Source organism: Aphelocoma coerulescens, chromosome 9, assembly GCF_041296385.1.
Source record: "Aphelocoma coerulescens isolate FSJ_1873_10779 chromosome 9, UR_Acoe_1.0, whole genome shotgun sequence".
Classification (NCBI taxonomy): domain Eukaryota; kingdom Metazoa; phylum Chordata; class Aves; order Passeriformes; family Corvidae; genus Aphelocoma; species Aphelocoma coerulescens.
In genome coordinates this window covers 14,109,285-14,132,181 of record NC_091023.1, presented here as the reverse complement: position 1 = coordinate 14,132,181, position 22,897 = coordinate 14,109,285, and the positions used below count along the sequence as shown (strand labels likewise).

Here is a 22,897-nt window from a genome sequence, read left to right as displayed (position 1 = left end):
TGTACCACATCAGCCACTTGTTTGATTTTGGTTTTTTGGTTTGTTTTAAGTAATCTGTAGTGGGATTCTCATTTACTCAATGAGAAGTTTATTAAAACCCTGTTTAGCCTTAGGAGTTGTGTGCTGGTGTTGATAAAGGTAGTCCACATCCACCGTCTCTGTTCTCATTGTAAGCAAACTGTGGGTTTAATAACAGTTTAATAACCATTTATGTATGAAAAGATGCAAAGTGAATTTTATTCAAGTCATGACACTATCATGATTTCTTTCTACCCAGAACCTAGAAAACTGGAAAATCATCCTTTGGTAGCTAGAGCCAATGGAGATGAGGTTTGGGTTGGCATACTGGAGACTCAAATAAGAGTTTAGGTGCTCTGAATCTTAGCATCTGCTGTTAACTGATAATTAAGGCTGTTCACTTACTGTGTCATGTTTCCTCTTTGCACCCTCTGGATTTATTGAACACATATAGCCACAAAATACTCCCAGTACTCTCACAGCTCATCACTTGAGAAATAACAGTTTTCCATTAGCAGGCTTCCATTTTCTGAATATGTCATAAGCAATAAAATGTGTAGTACGAAAGGTACATCAATATAGTTCTTTTGTAACAAGCAGTAACTTGAAGTTCTGATTCTGCCACTGTTGTGTGTGTTTTTGTGGCAGAGTTGAGAAAAAAGAACGAGCCCGTTTGAAGACAGTGAAATTCAATTCCAAAACAAGAGGAGATAAAGGGGTGAGTTAATGAAGTGCTGGCATTGTGAATGGTAACATTTTTCAGTGATTTTATGTGTGGAGAATCAGTTTCAGATCTGAGTGAAAAGACTAAATTCTATCAAACAGAAATAAAATAATTCTGAACACCAAAGCAGACTTCAGTTGCCAAAACACTGCAAATTGTTTAAAGAATTAGCATAGAAATATATATGCTTGTTAATACTGCAATGTAGTAGGAGCTGTATATCCTAACCCAGTATTCAACAGTGCCATTTCCAACAGCTGTGGTTCCTGTCCCGGTACATGTGATGGGAATGAGTGGTGAGAAAGCAGTGAGCCTATGAGTAGTAATAGGAATATTTGTAGCCAAAATTATAGCAATTTCATAATGGCATAACAGTTAAATTTTTTTGTTTGTTTTGAGGGTGCGGCTTTTTTGAAATGTTTTGTTTGTTCTGAAATTTGAGAAACAATTCCACAACCTTACCATTTCTACCAGTAGTATATGACTAGTAATTTCAAGACTTAGGCATGTGCATTTTAGATGTAAGTCTTCCAAAGTAATAATATATTGCCATTTAAAAAAATCTGAAGTGTGCTTTAAGCTCCTGAGGAAGCTATTTCTTAAATAGTGATTATATTTTTAATTGCACTAATGCTGTAGCAGTTGTTAGTTGTTATTGCAAATCCCACAAATGCCTGTTAGTAATTTATTTCAGTTACAATGTTTACATAACTTCAGAAATCACATCTATAAAATATTAAAGCTTCAGTATTGTGTCCCGATAGTGTAGGACTGCAAGTATAAAGACTCTAAAATCCATATATACATCCCTCTGCTATATGGCAAAGGTTTCAGTTATTAACGAAATGTCATCTTTTTCCCCATAAGTATTTGTTTAAAAGGAAATCAATATCTCTAGCTACTTTCTGATGCACAATTATGGTACTGCCTTGGAGATTCACTGGATTATTTGCAGTATTTTTCTGTTTTGGTGCATTCGTAATTTGGTATTGGAATAAAATGTTATCAACTGACATGGTAATTTGAGTTTGCTTTTTAGAAGTCATACAAAGAGTGGCTTAAATACTTCAGATTCTTTTCATTATGTTAAGTAATTTTTCAAATGTTACCATGTTCTTTGAAAGATAATTGCATGGTTTTGTAGTTTGTCTACCAATAAACTGCAAACAGTTAATTACTGACGTGATTGAAGTTAGCATTTTGACAACAGCAGAGTTGGTGCACAGTCCCTGTGTACTAACAGAGCACCAAAGAAATGCATGGAATACTGAGTGGAAAAGCAACTACGCTTGCCATTGATGTAGAACTGCAGTTCTCTTTCTTTAGTAACATTTCATTTTGCAAAAACACTTACACTGTTCACAATCTTTTGCTTCAGCTGTAAATGTTTTAACATCAGAGTTTCTCTTGAAAGTATTCCTCCTGTATTTGCCATGATGATACTTTTCCCAGTAAGTTGACTGCACTGTCCATGTCCTCATGGACCATGTGCCTTCCTGTGTCTGTGTATGCTAATACTCCATGAACAGGATGAAATACCCATTTTGTACAGTTTTTGAAAATTTCTATTTCCTTGAAGAATAACCCTAGTGATGGCTAACATTGAAATCCATGTTCCTTTCATTGTAAGGAAAGCTAAAAAGTCTGGAGCAGAAATGGTTACATTTTATTCTTGTTCGTTCCTTTCATATACACATTTATCTCATTTTCTGTGCTGCTTCTGATTTAATATATTCCTGCTTATGATGCTTGTGAATGATTGCCAGTGGGCTTATGAAAAATTTAATGCAATTACTATGCATTTTCAACTAATAAGCAAATCCTTCTAGCTTTTTATAATCATGATATCTTTTAAAAGTAATCTTTTGGCTAATCATTTATGCAAAATCAGTATAATATTACTTGTATTTTCTCTTATTTTTGGCAATGGAACTGACTCTGACCATTATACATGCAGTATATAAACTTTCATATTGATTCAGGAAGACGTACTGTGCAGAAAGTTAAAATAATTATTATGAAATATTTTCAAAACTATAATGAAGAACCTGATTATGTTTTATGAAGTCCAATAAATCAGCCACTCCTTTTAACTGTACAAATTGCAGATTCTCACTGCCTCAGCTAAACTGAACCATTTTAGCTTTATTACATTTGTCTCCTTTTACCAAACTGAGGGACTTGCCCAAATGAAACAGTTACATAGATGTGAGACTTCTACTTTTTGAATTTACATTACAGTATTTTTCAGCATACTCAGCAAGGATCTCCTCTGGACATATTTCTTTGTTGCCCTTGTTCTGTAGATTATATTACCCTTCCTGGTTATGAGAAATCATTTGCAGTGACTTGACTTCTGTTAGAGAAGGTCAGGAGGACCATAACCTAAAAATTTGCCTGTGCCAAGTATTGTTCCTGCAAGCATATGATTGGCTTGAAACTTGATCTTTTGTCAATGTGTCAGGTTGATAATTTACCAATTTTTACAGTGGAATAACAGTTTTAGTCGAACACAGATGCAAGGCAATTAAAGGTTTTATGGATTTCCTCCTTATCACAGTATTGTTATTTCCAGGGCTCAATGTCACTGATTGTGCTCCCATGGTACCATGTGCCTCTTTAACACCTTGTAATTTCAAGTAATTTTTAAAAAAAACACATTGGTAATAAAAATCACTGGATTTTTCTGCTATTGCCAAGCATAGCAAAAGCATCTGTATTAAAACAGATGGCCAGAAGGATTGTTAGTCGTGTAGCAGGATGCAGCTTTTGTGTTGCACTGTAGGAAAAGAGCACAGCTATAGACATTCTCTTTAGGAAGGCCAAGTTCTAGTTTTCAATTGTGCCAAAAAATGTGGCCCACCATTTAAAAAAAACTTTGTCCTGTTTGACCCCTAGTTGTTACTGTAATTCATTCCATACTTAATGCTGGTAGAAAGGATAATATGCCTTTTTGCAACTGTATTGCATATAATAGAAGAATGTGAGCTCGCATGGGCTGAAGAAAGACAATTACTTGAAAGTTAACATGCTCCGAATTTTCTTACTTCCTGCTGCACATAGCTTAGAAATAGTCCCCCTACAGCACAGGGTCTCAAAACCAAGTTGGGTGTTTTCCTATTTTGCCATCCTTCCCATTGTAGTTCTTTTCTGCAAACCAAATGACAAAAATGTGGCAAATTTTATGTCTTGGCAAAACTGGTCAGTTGAGTCACTCATGCTAAAAGAGGGAAGGAAATTTCTGCTGACTTTAAGTTAGCTGTATTAGCTCTAGTTCTGGGCATAACTGCAATTAAAACATTACTGATTTATTTATACTTTGAGGTTTTTTACTGACTTGGAACAGCAAATTAAAGGTGCTGTAGTCACAAGATGCCTTCAGGAGAAGACATGGCAGATATTACTAAACTCTGTGCTAATTACCTATAGACATACCTATATAGGAATAAAAATGCATTGATGCTCTCCATCACTTGGACAAGGAGCACAATAATAGTTTATATTCACATGGATGTAAATGTCTATGTAACTAACTCTAGAAACATTTGTAGCAACTGAGATGCAGAAACTCTTCAGCAACATGAGCAGTTAATGTCAAAAGTTGCTGAACATGATCCTTGAAATACAGGGTTTTTCATGCGGTAATTATAAATGCAGTCTTGAAAAACATAATAGCCACAATGAACCAATGAAATTAGTTTGTCTCTTTTGAAAGTTAATCTTTGTATTGGGATGCAGACTTACATAGAACAAAGTCATTTCTTTCAGTGAACTTGCAATGAATTGCAATAGTAAAACACTGATGCAGGTTTTGGAGTTGTTTGTTTTAGTTGGTTGGTAACACTGCCAAATACTTCTGATGTTCTGTTACAGTATCAGCTGTTTGCAAAAACCTCAGGTTTTTTTTTTTTTTGGCTTTTTTTTTAATACTGTAACCCCTAAATGAGATAATATCAATGATTTAATTGACTTTGAGTCATTAAGGTTTGGCCATCTTACAGCAGCCTAGTTTTCACTTTTTTTTTACACTCACAGTAAGCCTAAATTTGTGAAATACAGGTCAGGCTGTATAGGATGAACTAGTTTTCTCAGTACTAAGCATGTGAAACATGGAGAATATGAGCAGAGTCATGATCCCAGTCTCTATTTCTAATGAGCTGAGAAGATAAGTGTTAAAATGAGATATGCACTGCATAATGTGGTTGTAGGAGTCAGCTTCCGCAAAGCTGCTGGTCTGGGCCTTTGTTCACACAGACATTAGACATCCTTTGTTTTGCCCCTCCTTCTCTTCTTCAGCAGTCATTCAATGACAAGCGTAAAAAGAACCTCTTTTCCCGAAAATTTCCCTTCTACAAGAACAAGGACCAGAGTGAGCAGGAAACCAGTGATATTGACCGTAAGTATGTGGCATTCGATGGAGAGCGAAGCACAGTAGAAGGGCCTGCTAGACTGCACTAGGGTGTTACCATGGAGACAGTTTCATGAGCTGCAACAGGCTGAGGAGCTTGTGGTGCCAATGGCAAACCAGTCTACCAAACCAGTGCAACCCTTTGTTTGCTACTAAAATAAAACTTAACACAAGAGTATCCCAGTTTGGAATACACTGGGCAATATTGTTGACTAACTGGAGGAGATAACTGCCTTCCAGTGCTGTCAGTGATACTTCCCTGTTTCTGACTTGGAGGAGAAGGCCAATATTGATGAAAGTATAATGGAGCTTACCAGCTTCTCAAATCAGTCCCTTTAGACTGGTTCTTCAAAGTCATTCATTCTAATTTGATTTTGCTAATGAAGAGAGGTTACTTTGATTTTCATTGTTCTTGCCAGCACTAAAAAACAAAGTGTATTCTCAAAACGTAGTTGCATAAATTTGCTAATTTAGACCAGGTTCAAAACAAACTCTGTTCTCTGCCATTTGCATTACTAATTGCACTTCATGTGCCAGTCAAGTCAAATTCTATAGACTTATTTTCCCTGTGATGTTCTAGGAACTGTCTCCTGTCGTAGCGCCAATTTTATATATTACTGACAATTATTTTCTTTGTGATTGTCTTTTTATTGCTTGCCCTCTGGGGACTACTCTGCAGGAGGTCCCTGACGACATGGGATCAAAAGGCCTGAGTAAGTGATCAAAATACTCCCAAGTTATTTTAACCTCCATCTGAAAAATTACTACTTTTTTTTTTGACAGATCTCTTTGAGATTGGTGCTCTACTGGCATAAGGAGGTTGACTAAAAATGGTTCATAAGCTTTTCCTCATTTGTAATCTTTTGGAGTTTTTGCTTTCAGGAACATGTAAAGTTTATGTGACTGTCACATTAGATTTGTTTTGTTTTTAGAAGCTTACCAGTGCTTTCTTGTTTGTCCTTAACAGTACTGTGTTTTTAAATTTGGTGATTATTTTTTAATGTTATTTATATCTTGTCCTTGTATTTTTATTTATTTAAAAATAACCTTATGGCTTTTTGCAGTAATAGTACAACCATTGCCGTGCTACTTTAACTAGTTACAATTTTCACTCCTCTCTTTAGGCGACTGATGTTTACAGCTACTTAAAGCAAACAAAACTTTTCCTTAACAAATGCCATGAGAATTTTTGTTTGACTTGAATGCTCATGATGCTTTTAGACCAGGTGGAGAGCTAACAGGGGAGACTTATAAGCATTCATCATATTTCTATTTGAATCCAGTAATATTCAAAAGTTGCTCTGTACTCTCAGCAGATCTGTTTGTGTATACACACCTCACCACTAAATGTATTAAAATGACAAAAAAAGTCAAGACCATGCTTTCATCACAGGTATTAAATAAATACACAGGCACTTATGCAATAGGAGGAGTAGTCTCTAAAGGAATGTGGCTAAGGGTCATTAAGGATAGCATTTCTTCCCAAGGCGTAACTGTAAGGCTCAGTGTTCGTGAAATTACTTGTAGGCCAGTGTGCTTCTGTACCTGGCCTCAATCATGAAGTAAAAATTCTAGTCACTGTAACATTCATTTTTCAATTCTGAAATGGCTACTTTCAAAGGAATTATTGGTCTAGACCAGAAGAATTTAGCAACCTTTGTGGCCTTATGGTTTAGAACAAGATCAAAAGCAGCCTTTATGGCGTTATGATCATACCTAGTTTAAACTACGTAATATGGTCCAGAAATATCTCTAGATGACTCTATTCTGTAAACAGTTGGCTTCTAGTCTGTTTTTTAGCACAGACTTTTTGAAACTGCCTTACCACACTTAATGCAAGTTGTGTTACATGCTACACTGTATTTCTTCTAATTTAATCCATTATTTTCTGCTACAAGACTCTAAATGTAATCAATGAATTGCCTGCATAAAATTTGAAATGCCATCATTTTTACTCAACTCATAAAATCCCATGACTTTTACTCAAAAAAATTCATCCTGAAGTGAAAACCTAAAAATTGCAGGGTTACATGTGAATTGTGAATTAGTGTACTTTTTGCAATCTTCTTTTGTGTGCTATTTAATGTTTTTCTTTTTATTAACATCAATTCCTTTCATACGAAATTAAGCTTGATCCTGAGAGCTATGAGAAGTACCTTAAAACTTTTATATGCAGTATGTATTGATTTCAGCACTTTGATATGAGTATTGTCTTTCATCTGGATTATTTTTTGTCGATTTTCTTTCTGTTTGACTCATGCCATTGGTGTATGTTCCTTATTTTTTTCCCATTGTGTTGCAATTTCAGAGCATGTAACCTCTAATGCCAGCGATAGTGAAAGTAGTTACCGTAAGTGTTTTAAGTTCTTTGTTTATTCAGAACCTTTGTTTTGTAGCTCTTTCTTTGGTTTTGTTTGTCTGTCTTTTCTGGGTATTTACATGTTAAATAGAACTTCCAGTCACCTTCAGGTGAAATCTGTGTTTGTGTATTTGGTGGAGTACTGCAAATTGTTCTATGTCTTTGTTTTTAAAAAACTCCCTAGAATCACTGCAAATCCTCCTTTATGGATATTTTTATTGTTGTCTGTGATTTTCTTAGTTCATCTTAATTTGAATCTGCTCCTATTTTTTTTTTCAAATTACGTAAGCTAGCTAGACCTGTTAAATTTAAATGTAAATTTAATACTGACAAATATAATTATATGTAGCTGAGACTTAATACTGGAAGTGTAACCAAACTGTGTAATCTGTCAAATAATGTCATAACTATCTAAAGTTTTTCACAACTGATAGTCAGATTTAATACGTATATACTTCAGTGAAAGTACAGATAAGCAAGCATGTATTTACCCTTGCTTTCAGCTCATTTATTTTGTCAAGTGTGGGTGCTTATGAACTGTCTTCAAAGCATACGACACACATTCAGTGCTGGAGTCAGTTTTGATAAATCAGCATGCTGGTTCTCTGAAGATGTAGTGTCTTCTAAATACCACACTCAGTTTGCTTTTTCTACTAGCATAAGCTTCAGTAGTGTTAACTATTACCCAGTAGCACTCCATGTTCATGGTGGGTAATAGGCTGCATGGTGCTGCTCTACTGTGCTTTAATATGTCTTAAACCATGGCAAGAACTCGAATCCCACAGCTCATTTCCAGTGAACAGCTTCCCAGTGAGGTTGCAGTCTAGACCTGGAAGCCATGATAGACCAGAGCAGGACAACAGCAAAGCTGAGGATTTGAAGAGAAACATGAAAAGAAGAAACAGTAGAAGTCATGCAATGATTCGCTGCTCAGCTTGTGGCTGCCTGCTAACTGTGTAATGGGCACTGCAGAAATACGTAATTTATGTCAGGATAATAGGGAAGGTGGTTCATTAACAGATATATTTGTTTGGAAGCTGTAGATCTTTTCAGAGGTGATGAGCCACATATTTTCTTCCAGATGATTACACTGAAGGAGAGAATGTATATACACATATGCAAAATGCTGATGATGTTGCAGACTGTAATTGAAAAGAAACCAATTGAGGGAGGCATCTGTATTCCCTGAGAGTAACACAGAATTGAGCACATATGGAAGTTGCCTTTGACAAGTAGAAATTTTAATCATTTTTAATGACACACCATTAAAACTATCTAACCATGACTATTTCTTCATAAATTTCCTGCTTTGCTCTCTTCCCTCACTACCAAGGTTTTTCTGAGAGCTTGCTTTATATACATTTAAACCTCATTATTGGTACTACTAGTTAGTTTTTTACTCTATTTTTACTTGAGAAGCCAGGATTTTATTGTAAATGTCATGGATTTACTTATCTCAATGTGTAACTCTGAGCACTTTTTATTAAAATATTCTTTTAATTTCTTCTTACTGCTGTCTAATATGAAAGTTATCTTGATTACAGATGAGTACGGTTGTTCAAAAGGTTCATTCCATTAATACTAATTTTTCCAAAGTATTGAAAAGCAGTGACAATATATACTTTTTGCCCTCAATCAGGGGATGCTTTTCACTTGTTCTTATCTCTTTAGTAGTCTGCATAACTAATCTTTGACCTTATAGCAATGTGACTTCTCCAAAGAAGTATCTAATTATACATGAGCTGGATCTTTCATAGATGAGTTGATAGTTGGTGACTCCCTATTCCTCTCCCTAGCCTAAAAAGGGTTCTGAAAGTATATACTGTCCTTCTAAAATCCATTTGCATGAGAAACTTTTTGAGATATTAAAATGTACAGGTTGCATGGTTTTGTGTCTGTCTTAAGGTATTCCTCACTTGCAGCAATTTAGGAAATTAAAGTCTTCCTTCATGTATTGTTGTAGGACAGTTTGAATGCAAACTTATTGCAAACTAAGAGAAATATTTCTGTTAATGAAATGGTAAAAATTAGATTTAAAATATCAGTGGCATTTGCTTTAAAATATAGATAGATATATAGAAGCAATATATGAATTTATAAAAGTCTTTGTCTGTCATCTGTTTCTACACAACCGTGGTGTAGCCTTGGTATGTTCCTTTGCCTGTTTTAAGTATGGCTTATGAACATCAAAGAATGCTCCAAAATTAGACAAGTGAAATATTGGAGGACTGTATTTTCTTCAGTTCAAAGCAATGTAATATAATTTGAGCTTGTATCTTCAGAATTATAAATTCTCTGCTATCACAGTTAATTTTTAGCTATTTCATGGAAAGAAATTTTACTCAGAGATATGTTAGACTAGAAGTAATCTTTTAGAGACATGGCAACTGAGGTATATTTCAGATGCTTTCACTAACATTTAAAAAGCCTACAGCTGTCAAAATTCAAGATTGAGTTATTTTAGTTTCATTCACTGCTAATGTGCTTCCTGGAGCTGAAAACAATCCAAAGCATTCCTTGCTTTCAACTTTGTCTTGAAAAATTAATTGATAAAATAGCAGTTGTTTAGTATATACAGTCGTAGCTTTTTTGGTAGAATTAGAGTGGCTGAAGATGTTTATATAAATGCCAGTTCATGATAAAGTTAATGGAAGATCTGTACACCTTGACATACATGGCTACCAGCCATGTATAAATATGGAAAAATGTTATTGTAAATGCTGGCTTCAGAGGATGGAGAGTGCTCCTGATGCGGGTGGCATTGCTCTAGCAGTGAATGACAGCATGCATGCGTTGCATCCAGGACATGTGGGGAACAGCATCTCAGCAATGCTTGAAAATTCTTGTGCTTGACATCAGCTTGACATGCCAACGTACACCAGGAAGTTATTTATACTGTATGTGTCTTATGCTTTAAAGCTTGGTGTTTGGCTTAGCTTTGTAAGTTTTATAATTCATCGCTCTTGAAAGATGTCCCTCATCAGTATCATTGTAATGCATATTGCTGAGCAATGTCTGTATCGTTATAGTCCATGGAGTGACTCAGCTTAAATATGTTGCTTTAGGAAAAAAATACATTGATATGTCTTTGCCTTTACATTTTAGGTGGCCAGGAGGAATATGTGTTGTCATATGAACCAGTCAATCAACAAGAAGGTTTGTAGATCTCGCTCAGTAAAAAATAATTTGAATTGTTAGAATGCTTCATGTGCCTTTACGTACTAAGCACCATGATAAACAACTTCACCCTTTTAAACTTACTGTTATTCAAATGAATAAATCATAAAGGCATAAATTATTAAATAAAATGTCTAAATTATTTAATGCAAAATCCAAAGGTGTGCTACTTCAATAATTTCTTGTGTGGTTTATATTGTGGAAGGAAAATGTAGTATGCTTAACAGTTTCATCAGTGAGAACCTTGGAAATTATAGTTTTCTTCTGTTTCGTACTGCCTTAGCATTCTCACTGTTTCTGTCACAGCAAAAAGTGTGTGAATAGATCACTTGTCTATTTACCAACTTTAATTGAAATGTCTCTGAACAGTCTCCTATTTCTGTATGGACTTCTTACGTGGCTAACTTGGTTAACAATTGCCAAGGGATTTTTTCCAGAAAAAAAGTAAAATTTAACGAAATGGAAACCAATAGGAGAAAATATTTTCTCGCAGTTGCAGTTAAAAAAAAATGCTTTTCACTGATGTACAGTGGAATGGTTTTATGTCTCTTCAGCTTGTTCTTGATTGTGATTCACCGTGTGAATATAGACACAATTTTTAGTGTTCCCAATCACTAGTACAGGTGCTTTACATTATTTGATACATAGCTCATATACTTGTAAATTATTCTGATGAAAGGAATGTCCTTTGGGAATACTTATCTGTTACCTATCAAATCAGATGGCAGTCAAAGTAAATATACATCACATATTCACAGGAATTTTGAGTGCCGAGATTTCATTTTTGGTTTCCTGCAGTGAGTGGTGTGGCCAAGTTGTTTTTGCAACACATACACCTGTATAGACTTTCCACTCTGATTTGATAAACATGGCACAAAGGCCTCAGTTTATCAGTAATCTTCCAGAAGTAGTAAAAATTGTTATACAAGGCTAATATAGACTACATTATTTATGTCATATAATTTGAATTATTGCAAGATGCCAAATAAAGTTTAGGATGAGAAATGCTTGAATTAAGACCCTACTAGAAACTGGGAGATGGTAGCCCTCTTTGATATAAAGTAAGTTATGCCTAAAGTAGGAAACTGGAGTTTTGTCACCCTCACAGGAGCAGCTGCTGGTCTCTGTGTGCCCCCTCGCCAGAGGGGCTCACAATGGGAGAAAAAGCAAAGATTTTTGTTATTTAATTAATAAGCTGATAGTTACTGGATTCAAGATATTCCTCTTATGAATATAGTAATGCAGTGGAAAGGAAATAGCTCTGAGTCAAATTAAAATATGTTTAATAGGCCAGACTTTAATTAATTGGTACTCATTTGTGCAGACAGATGTGAACCTAAAATTAAAATTTTTATTGCTGAAATGACGTGATCATGACAACATACTTGGGCATTATTGTCTTAATGGTTCTTAAAGTGTGATTAGACATAATCTACTTAAGCTTAATTTTCAACTAAAACCCCTTTATTATAAATAATTAAACTACTTTTAAAAGGTACTACACTTAATTTTGTAAGGGTGTTAATAGTTACAGAAACTATTTATAGTTTAGTCATTTTCTATGTGAGTGCTTAATTGTGGTCTTAGAGGAAAAGAAGCTTCTTCCAACAGACACAGAATGTCATGAACTGTGCTGCTGCTTAGGTGTCTCTTCGAATTGAAAAGATTTTCAAACCTCCCCTCTTTCCTTTTTCCATTAAAATTTAGGATGTTACTTTGGGAAAAGGTTTTCTTTTTTCCCCAAAGGCTTCATAATTTAAGACTCATTTTAAATCAGTGAGGATGATGATTTGAGGGTGAAGGTCTAACATCTTACTATGACTATGATATTAACTGATTTATGTTCTTCATCGTGGTTTTATTCTCTTTAGAAGTACATATTCTTTTAAGTATTAAAATCATTGCTATGTGAGAAAGCTTATTTGATGAACTCTTAATAATCATATGAAATATAACTGATGTTATTCCTTTATGTTTAATAGTCAGTTACACTCGACCTGTGATTGTTTTGGGACCCATGAAAGATAGAATAAATGATGACCTGATCTCAGAATTTCCAGACAAGTTTGGCTCATGTGTTCCACGTAAGTTTCAGCAAGTACTAAGGCAATTTTAAATTTTCTTTTTCTCTTAATTTTTTAATAGACATCCTCTGTTTGTTGGGTTTAAAAAAAGTTAATATATTGTTTAAACTTTATAGACCTATCTTAATGTTGTCAATCTGTTTGTGAAAATTTTGCAGTATAAATGAGAGACATTTTGGATATTGTAGGGAAAAAAAGTCACTGTTTTTTATTTTCCTTTAAAAACTACTGTTTTATATTTAAAGATACTACTAGACCAAAACGAGATTATGAGGTGGATGGACGTGATTACCATTTTGTCACTTCTCGAGAGCAAATGGAGAAGGATATTCAGGATCACAAATTCATTGAAGCTGGCCAGTACAATAATCATCTTTATGGAACAAGTGTCCAATCAGTGCGAGAAGTAGCAGAAAAGGTAAATCAGTGCCACTTACTTTCATTTACTGAGGTGATTATATGCCTGTGCTGACAGGGAAAAAGAGAAGAATGGCAAGAAGCCATTAGGAACACTCTGACTTGCAAAGGAAATTGTATAAAACTAGAAACAAAGCACATTGTCACAGATGCATTTAAGGAAATAATGAAGCTTTGGAATAATGAAAGCATCATGATTAAACTGTGGGAAAAGAGCAATGATATTGTGCCCTCTCATTTAAAGAGAATATAGAAGAAATAATTGGAATCATAGGCTAATGAGCTGAGCTCACATACCTAGATCATTAACTAAGTAAGGTAGTGCTGGTAGAATTAATTAATATGATGATCCCTTTGACATAGACCTGTGCAGAAGAAAACTTGTAAAAATGTTATTCCTTGTGCTCCTCATAGTTTTAGCTAACAAAGGGAAAAGAGTATATGTAAAGAATTTAATTTTAAAAGTATTTTTTTCCATAACTACCCTTATATTTTGAAGGTTGACCTTACTGTTTCTATCCCAAAGTGATTTGAGTTAACTATTTCTTGCAAATTCTACTTATTTCTAAAGTCAATCTGAAGTTGACTTGATCTGTCTGAAAAAAAAGTGGGAAAAAGAAAGTGTATGTCAGAAAGTGCCTGTCCTAAAGAAAAATTTTTGGTGAAAATTTTTTGCAAATGTTCCATGTTGAGTTGGAGTGTTGCTCCACTGCTTACAAATCCAGTGGATTTACAGTAGCCAATGTTATCTGATCTCTATGAGAGAAGGACCAGCTATTTTCTAGGTGGGAACTCACAAGTGTGGGCACCGTCAGTCTGGACATGCAGAGGGTAAGTATGGGTAACCCACGTGCCACAGGGGTGTAGTCTAGTCCTCTGGAAAACTCTGTAGACTATTCTGACCAAATGAGTGAGTATTGCTATTTCTGACAAATGACTTTACTGGAAGCAAAACCAGGGCAAACACGATGAGATTCTGTGGGTCAAGTGATGTTTTCTTCTCCTGTCTTTCTCACCATAGGGAATGGGACCTGGCCCTGTGGGATATAGTGAGAAAAGCAAAGGAAAGAATATTAATTACAGAATTGTTCAAGTAAATGAACAGTACTTTGTATGGGAGGCTGAACAAAGCTGTGAAATTAACATATGTGGATAAATGATGAAACTGTTGAACAGCTTAAACATTATAAATATGTTGGCAGTTGCTTCACTTGGTAGCACGAATACAATCCTTCAGTTCCATCCTGGACCTGAAAGTGGCTCTGTTCTTTTGTCCATCTGTTGGGATTAGTAAGGTACAAAATTGCTGTGAATCTTTCACAAATGGACATGAAGAACAAAGTATTACCAAATGTCTCCATGCAGTTAAATGTCTTGCACAGGCACTGTGGGACTTTGGGTAGATGCAGCAACTTCTCAGTTGCAGCTAACATTATTTTTCTGGGAAGCAATGGCCTGTCCTTCAGAACTTTACTTCAAAATCATGACAGGGCTGCAAACTGCTTGATCTGGGACTGCTCCCATCCTTGTATTCTTTTCCATCTTGCTGAAAAGATGAGTCTTTTCAGTGGGTTTTATTGCTGGGATACAAAAGATGATTTCCAAGTTTTCTACTTGGATCAATTTAGGAGAAGACAGAACAGAAGTGACGGCTATTACCCCAAAAGAACCAGAAACAGTATTCTTAAAATAGCTTTCAGTTGTATTCATTTGTCCATGCTTCCAGCTGATCCCTGTCTCTCTCATTTCCTTACCCACAATGGTAACAGCTAAAGATGCTTTCTGATGTCATTGTTCAGTTATAGAGGGCACTGGCTGCAGTGCTGTGCTTCTCAATCAGATGCAGTGCAAGTAAGGAACTAAAATATGTAAAATATTATTCTAAATGCACTGTGCAAAGAGTAAAATAGCTTCCCTGGATGAAAACATGGTAGTATCACGATGTACTTGTGTTTCTTTTCCTTGTCTTTCAAATCTTCACTTGAAAAGAATTTTCATATCCTCTTTCCTTTGGAATCATCAGCAGTTTGCAAATCTCTGTGTCTTGAGGCCACAGTTAGTGAACATTCATTGCTGATTTGGATTCAACTGTCATGGTTATATCCCATAAGGTCCAGCACAGGTACTATGCTGGCTCTCTAGCCCTTTACCCTTTGCCCCAAATCCTTTGGCTCCCGGCTTAAGTTGTTGGGCCAAACACAGCAAATAGTGTTTTATTTGAAAAAGAAAAAAGGACTAAGTAATGCTCTTAATTCTCAGTTCTCAGAGCATGTGCCACATTTAAAGATGTAGACAGATGAGCACATGTAAAATACTCTGCTAGGACATACAGACACCTTTTTTAAATGTTACCAGTTGGCATCCAGACCCATGGACTGGATCTGGGAAACAGCTATCATCAGCTGAAAGCAGACATATGCATTGTTCATGTGGGAAGAACACTTCTCTTTAAGAATTCCTGAAATAAAATTCTGATTTTGTTGTGCAAGAGATCAAATGTAAACGATCCTAGTTATTTCTTCTGCCAGGAAGCAGAAGCATGTCAGTTATTTCAGACATTCCTCCAGGAATGATCTCTCAGGAGTTCAGGAATGCTGCTGTATGGTATGAGTAACCTTTGGTTATATGGTACTTGTGGGTTTGTATCCTGGCTCACAGATTTCTGCAATTGGTCACCCGCTAAAGAAAAAGCTTTTCTTAATGTACTCACCTGAGAGTGGTTTTCTGTTCCTCTTCCCCTGTACCCCTCTAAGATGATGGTATGCAAAATTAATCCTCTGCAACTCAGAAAGGAAAGAAATAAAAATGTGTGATGTGGAAATGAGCATATCTGAGATGGAAGGAGCTGAGAACAGGAAGAGCCTTTGAAGTGAAGCTGGAAAATTCTTTATAGTGGGAGAATACAGAGGAGTAGGAAAGCAGCCTTACCACATTGTCTTCCAGCTGCCCAAAGAATGGTCAAGTTACATTTGTTTCTCAAGAGATGAACAATAAATCAACCCAAATAAATTGTATTCACCATCTACAGTGTGGTATTTCTGCTGGGTGGTACCTGGGGGAGGAGAAGGTTTGTGTGCAGTTCCATCTGAAGGTTCTATGGTGGCATATTTCCCTGCCAACAGGGTTGTCACTCCCTCAGGTATACCAGTTAAGTCATCTGGCTCCTCTCTAAACTGCACCTGTGACACGGCCACCTCCCTAAAGCATCCTCAAATTAGTACCAAAACAAAGCAAAATAAAAAATTTGGTGGTGTGGTTGAAGTCCAGCTGCTCCTCTGTACAATTCTGCGTTGCTAATTGGGCTGCAACCTGTGATGAAGAGAGGAAGGAAGAAAGAAGGGTCAGGAACATCTCAAATGATGCCTGAGCCAACAGAAGAGATTGGGGGACCTTGTGCCAAAGTGGTGAAATCACAGTATCATTGATGCAAATAATCTAATTATGTTGGTTTCAGTGGAGACATGTTTTCTCTTCTAAATTACTATGCTATGCTACTTGTGACTTAAACTTTACTTAGTGCCATTTTCCCTTCTCTCTCACTTTTTAGGGTAAACATTGCATTCTTGATGTTTCTGGTAATGCGATCAAAAGGTTGCAGATTGCCCAGCTGTACCCAATCTCCATTTTTATTAAACCCAAAACAGTGGAAAATATCATGTGAGTAAAAGTAAAGTACCTCCGGCTAAATTGTTTGACACTGTTGTATTTGAAAAGCCAACCGCAAGTTATATGCAGACAATTGTAATGTTTGCATTTTAAATAATATTTAATTCCCTGAGTTTAATTTTTAGGAACTTTAAGATGGAGCTTCTAATCCAAATTAAAGTGCTTGGGAACAAATGCCATTGTGTTTAATTCCATGCAACATAATGCCAGAACAGCTCATTTCCACTACAGTCTTTGCTTGGTGTCTTTAGGGTTAACCCTCTTATTAGGATTAATACTCAAACAGTTTAAAACTTTAAAGACTCCAAGTATTTGATAGTAGTTTAAAAAAGGTATGATGTTTTCCCTTTCAGGGAAATGAATAAACGCTTAACAGAAGAGCAAGCCAGGAAGACATTTGAGAGAGCCATGAAACTGGAGCAAGAATTTACTGAACATTTCACAGGTGTGTTTTGCTTGTGACTGCTCACTTGCCAGAGTTGAAATTTTATTGCTTGCTGTAAAAATAGTACTTGCCTAACCACTGAGATAGTGAGCTTTGTTTTTCAGATGACCTGTGATTACTTTGAGGTATAGAGTCATCTTAGTATCTCTACACTGATTTCACTTTGATCAATTAATTTAATAGACACAAAATTTACTGGGAATCTAATTTAGGTTTTAAAAACTCTTAAGACTTTCTACCATTTTCCTGAGTATTGAAATGCAGATGTTTGTTTTGTTGATGTCTTTTACACTTAAAGCTTTTATTTGCAGACCTGAAATTGCTCAGCAAAGCTGCTTGTAGGAAATTGTCAATTACCTGTTTTTCTTTTAAATTGGGAAGATGATCAAGCATAATGGTAAACGAAGCCTCTGAAAATTGAACATGCTACAGCATTATGGTACTTAGGGAATCAAATTTGTGCATGCCATGGGCCACACTGTAACAGCAAGGGACGGGCTGCAGTCACTCACACTGTGCTCTTCTTCTCATTGTGGCTTCTAACACAGGGAGGATGGTCAAGTCATGACCTTCAGGAGCCCAGAAATGAACCTTCCCTGTTCCTACCCTGACAGACAATTGCTCCTTTCCTTTCCCTTATATTCTCTTTTGCAGTGTTTTAGTGTTTGCTGTCCCATTCACTTCTCTTCTCTGACATGACTCCTTTGTCCAGTTCTTTTTCCCACATCCTGTGTGGGCAGAGCTGTGAATGCAGCAGTCTGCTCCAGCTGGGCAGAGACACAGGATGCAGTGGTGGCTTCACAAGGAGGAAGACAGAGGAACCAGCATATTCCCTGCCCAGTCTTCTTCCTGTGCCTTGTTCTCTGCATTTTGTGCTACCCAGTTGTCAGTTTATCCCAAGACTGTACCTTGCTCTTCCCATAGCTGTCTATCTGTCTGCACCCAGAAAGTTATGGGACTCTCAACATATTTTGAAAATTCTTCCTATTATAGAGTCCCTTACCAAATAGCTTGCAAGTGTATTAGGTTTGTTGTTCAGAAAATGAATGAGTTTATTTTAATACATATCAATTACATATTTAGTCAGTAACTGGTATTATCCTAGGCTGTCTCAGGACATTATATAGGACACTTTTCCAAGAAATTAAGGGACATAAATCACGATGTTTCAAAAACCTAAAAGACTTTTCAAATGCTCTAGTGTTTAGATCCATGATTTTTCTCCAGAGTATAAGGCTTGTTGACAAAGGAAGATGGTCAGACTTCTCTCCTTGATAATCACGTTACAGCCAGAAATTCTTTTCTGAATCTGTCTGAGATACTTGAAGGCATTACAGATCCCAACTACAGTTTGGAGGCTGCCACCCATGTGAGTCAGGTAGTAAAACAGAGTGTGAGTATTCCCTAATCTGTGGAAAAATACATCCTGTGGTAACTGAAACCAACTTCAACAATAGATTCCGTTTCCACAGACTTTAGCTTAATGTGAAGCACCTGAAAAGCACATCTTTTGCAACTTTCAGGTTATGAGGTTTGGAAGAGCTGTGGTTGAACTTAGCTGGAGAGAAGATGCTGAAGCTTGTGGCCTATTTGCATTGCAAAGACATTTCCAATTCTTTCTAATGCACTCTTGTGCTGTGAACATTGCACTTGGCCTATAGCAATGGAGCAGCCTCTGCCCACAGGCAGTACAGCATTGGGCTGCAGATAGGGAGAAAGTTTTTAAGAGATGAGAATGGAATGGTAGGAATAAAAGGGAATTAATTTGCATGAAAGCAAAGCTTGGAAGCTGTAGTACTCTCTTAATGCACAAAAGAGTGAGTCTGACTTGCCTCCAAAACTCTTTCATGCTAAACTTCTTGCATTATTGACAATGAGATTGTGACACTAATTAAAAAGAAGTTGCTATCTTACAGGCTGAAGTGTTGGTAAGAACAGCTCAAACTTCATCTTCATTTTCACCAGACCATACTTTATTCTCATATGTCAGAACACATTCATATTGGCTCATTTCTAATTATTTTCTAGCCTTGGCAAAAATATAACTTAACTTACACCATAGGAATGAGTATAGATTGCGCTTTTAACTCTCTTAGGAAGCCTCTTGTCTGTAAAACTTAAATCTGTTGTCTGGACAACAAACTCTGTGAGTTTCTCCTCTTTTTAGCCAAAAGCAAAGGTAGAGCTAGCAGGTAGACATCGCAAGGTCAGGCAGCCTTGCTGTGCCAGCTTCAGGATCAAGCGGAGGAGTTCCCCAGCCTGTGAGGACACAGCCCTGCACTGTCTTGCTTTGTGTTGGGAACACAAATGAAAGTTGGGCCAAAAACAATACTGGAGGTTGTGAATTGACTCAGGCAAATTGGAACGTGTGGCTAGGAAACAGTTAAAAAACTCCTTGGTTGTATGTATATACTTGGTAAGACAGTGGAAGCCACTTCATGTCCCCAAGGAAGTTCTGTATGTGTCCTGCAGTACCAGTCTGTGCTTCACTCCAGCACGGAAATCGGGAATGTCCACGGGTGTCTGTTCCTTCAGCAATCAGAAATCCTCCTGCCACTCTGAGGGGAAAGAGCAGCTTGGTGTGGAGCAGCCTGGTTTCTGCACGGAGCGAGGAGGGATGATTGCTGATTGCCACATTATGTTTTGCAGCTATTGTCCAGGGAGACACACTGGAAGAAATCTACAACCAAGTGAAACAAATCATAGAGGAACAGTCTGGTCCTTACATCTGGGTTCCAGCAAAGGAAAAATTATGAAAACAGATTTTTATTTTTCATTTTCTAACTGACATCACCTACTACATCTGACAACTCTTAAGCCCTTCCAGTGGAGCCTGCCTCTAGTTCTTTCCAGCGTGGTTCATACCCTAACCATCACATTCTGCAGTTCCCATAATGCTTTACATTTGGTGTCTCTCTTAGTTTAAATAATTTGTATTATTGTGTGTTGTTGGTTTGCCATTTTTCAAACATGACAGTGGAATGGCCTGACCAGCTATTAGTTTAGGGTGGGGGTGGGAGGGAATTGCTTGGTAAAATTCCTTAATGTTTAAGGGAAAGTAACTTTCAAAGATTTTTCAAAAAGCTTTATAGACATTCTTTTAAAATTTCATAACAATTGAAAGAAAAGTTGTATTCAAGGAAGTTGTAAATTATGAGTAACTTTGCACGCTTAACTTTAATAGCATGGTTTGGTCAGGGCAATCAATTTCAGGTTTTATTTTCTGAGTTCAATCCTATTGTCACGGTATTTTCTTTTCTTTCCAGGCAGTTAGAAAGAAACTTTCAAATTTTGAGTTAGCATTTTCATTAAGTCCCATTACTACTCCTAAAGAGATATTCATTTTCATAATTTCATATGGATATTCTTATAATCTATTTTTTCATTTTTTGCCAATAAAATTGCTAGGGACAAAGATGTGTAATGTTTTTAATCTTCCTCATGAAACACTATTTATAGTGTGTTACAGAAATTCTTTATAGATAATGGTCATCACACTTTTTGAGCCTAAAAATATGTTTAGGTGCTAGGAAACCTTGTATTTTTCAGAGGAATGCCAAATTTCCATTGGCAGTAATTCAGAAAACAGCTGCAGAGATGGTCATTAGGGCAATGAAAGAATGATTCATAGCCTAAAAATGTGTGTGTTCTTAGGGGTCAGATTTTAATGAATATTTTACCCACAATAACTGCCTATTTTGTTATAATAAATATATATATATTAAACTTTCTTTAACTAAACTCTGTAACTATGGGAATTATTTTCTTTACATAGTTGCGCACACATATAAATATATATATATAAAATATATATTTTTCTTTTACCACCTACTCCTAGCTTTTTGTTTTGAATAAAAAAAAAAAATTAGAATTTACCTTCCTTAATCACGGAAAAATCAAATGGGCTGTGATGGCTGGGCATGAAGTCCAGGGAATATTAGTACAAGAAAAAAATACTTGCAAGTTCTCCTCTTTTCTATGGAATTCCAGGTATTTCTCTTCCCCTGTCCCCTTTGTAATATGCATGTCTTAACCAAAGGGAGAATTCAGAGTCAACAATATATTTTTTTTCTGTACATGTTCGTCTCGGATTGCACAGTCACAAGATTTTCCATTTGCAATGCACAAAATTCTGTGCTGAATGTTATGAATACGTTGTACCAAAACCTCCAATAATGAAATTCTCGAATTCCTGTATTACTTGGTACCTGCCATTGCTTGTTTGCAACTGATTGTTTTTGAGAGGGATGTACTTATGGCAGTCATGGGGCAGTCACACAACCAAATGAGCTTTGGTTTGTAAAGAATTACCAACACTATCCATTCCATTTGTTAGAAAGAGGAGAACAGCTAATAAACTTTATTGTACAATATATTTGTCAAGCGTGTTTTTAATTATGATAAATACAGGTGTTATAGCACTTTGGAATAATTGACTGAGACTGTAAATGAAAATCATATGTGATTTTCTGGACAAGTGACCACATTGGGGTCTGTGAAGTTACTGCATTAAAAGCAGGTTTAAACTTGTGACACTATTATTGCTGGTGTTAGGTGGAATGCTAATGAGGCTTACGGGAAGTTAAAGCTGCTGGTGCATGGCCCAAAAGAGTTTCTGGTTTTCAAGATTTGGAAAATCAAGTGTGCTGCATTTCTGAGAATTCCTGTCCATGAAAGTGCAATGGTGTACTGGATTGATGCAGTTTTTGATAAATAATGTCATAAAATTTTAAGGCAGCTAGAAGTGTACTGTTGTCTCCCTCTTTGAAAGTGACTGATTGTTTGAGGTGTCTTGTGAGACATCTTAAAAGAACAATTCTAAAAAAAGTAGAAGGATATGAGTCTTTATTAAATCTGCAAACACATCTGAGATCTCTGTATTGTAAACACTTCTTTTTACCTCTTTTTTTAACCCATCAGAAAGAGCCCTGTTCAGCTGAGGAGGTGTGTGAGGAATTGCTCTTTCATATGTTGGAATGTCTGAGTAACTGTCACTAACTTCACTCCCAGGCACTTGTCATATACTAGCCAGGTATCACCAAATACTCCACTCAGACTGAAGTCCACAGCAATTACCTTGCACAGGTGTCATGCTGGAGTGAAAACAAGTTTTGGATCAAGAAAACCCAAAGGACTCTGGAATATTTGCTTTGCCTTTTTGGTTTTGTTTGCTTCCAGTGTTGCCGTGGATCACTGGCAGAAAAGTTGATTCTGAAAGCCTTGGTGCTCCTTGTTGTCTTTACCTTGTGTAACTGTCAGGGTTTTGCATTACTTAATGTTTCTCTGGGTCTCATTTTTCCAGCATCAGGTGCTGATATATCTTTGATTATTGGGTACACTTTTCTGTATTTTAGAGTTACATTTTACAATACATGTACTTTGCTTAAGGCTTCTACTTTAACAACTAGAGTAATTAGGAAATCCAAATGGCATCATACTGATTCATTACCACTCTTTTGCCGGCCCAGTGAAGGCATCATGGGTTTTCTTCCTGCCTGATGATAACCCAACTATTTGTAATTGCTATACAGACACATGCTTGATGAAGTGTTTGTTACTCTCTATTATTACTGTAAGTTATATTATTTTCTTGTGGGCA

The 22,897-nt window shown here is 36.3% G+C and overlaps 1 protein-coding gene across 12 annotated transcripts in view; it reads left to right on the top strand.

Moving 5' to 3' along the window:
• Positions 1–21,671, top strand: part of DLG1 (discs large MAGUK scaffold protein 1) — a 187,938-nt gene extending 166,267 nt beyond the window's left edge. For 5 of the 12 annotated variants that reach the window (XM_069024442.1, XM_069024437.1, XM_069024444.1 and 2 more), the window contains 9 exons: positions 667–736; positions 5,039–5,138; positions 7,459–7,500; positions 10,615–10,665; positions 12,669–12,770; positions 13,016–13,188; positions 16,735–16,844; positions 17,207–17,298; positions 19,948–21,671. In XM_069024442.1, coding sequence (XP_068880543.1) covers positions 667–736; positions 5,039–5,138; positions 7,459–7,500; positions 10,615–10,665; positions 12,669–12,770; positions 13,016–13,188; positions 16,735–16,844; positions 17,207–17,298; positions 19,948–20,054 — 847 coding nt within the window. In that variant the 3' untranslated portion in view covers positions 20,055–21,671. Of the gene's footprint in view, positions 1–666; positions 737–5,038; positions 5,139–5,829; positions 5,864–7,458; positions 7,501–10,614; positions 10,666–12,668; positions 12,771–13,015; positions 13,189–16,734; positions 16,845–17,206; positions 17,299–19,947 lie in introns of all 12 variants that reach the window. The other 7 variants (XM_069024441.1, XM_069024446.1, XM_069024443.1 and 4 more) reach the window with 2 other exon arrangements.
• Positions 21,672–22,897: the final 1,226 nt, after the last annotated feature.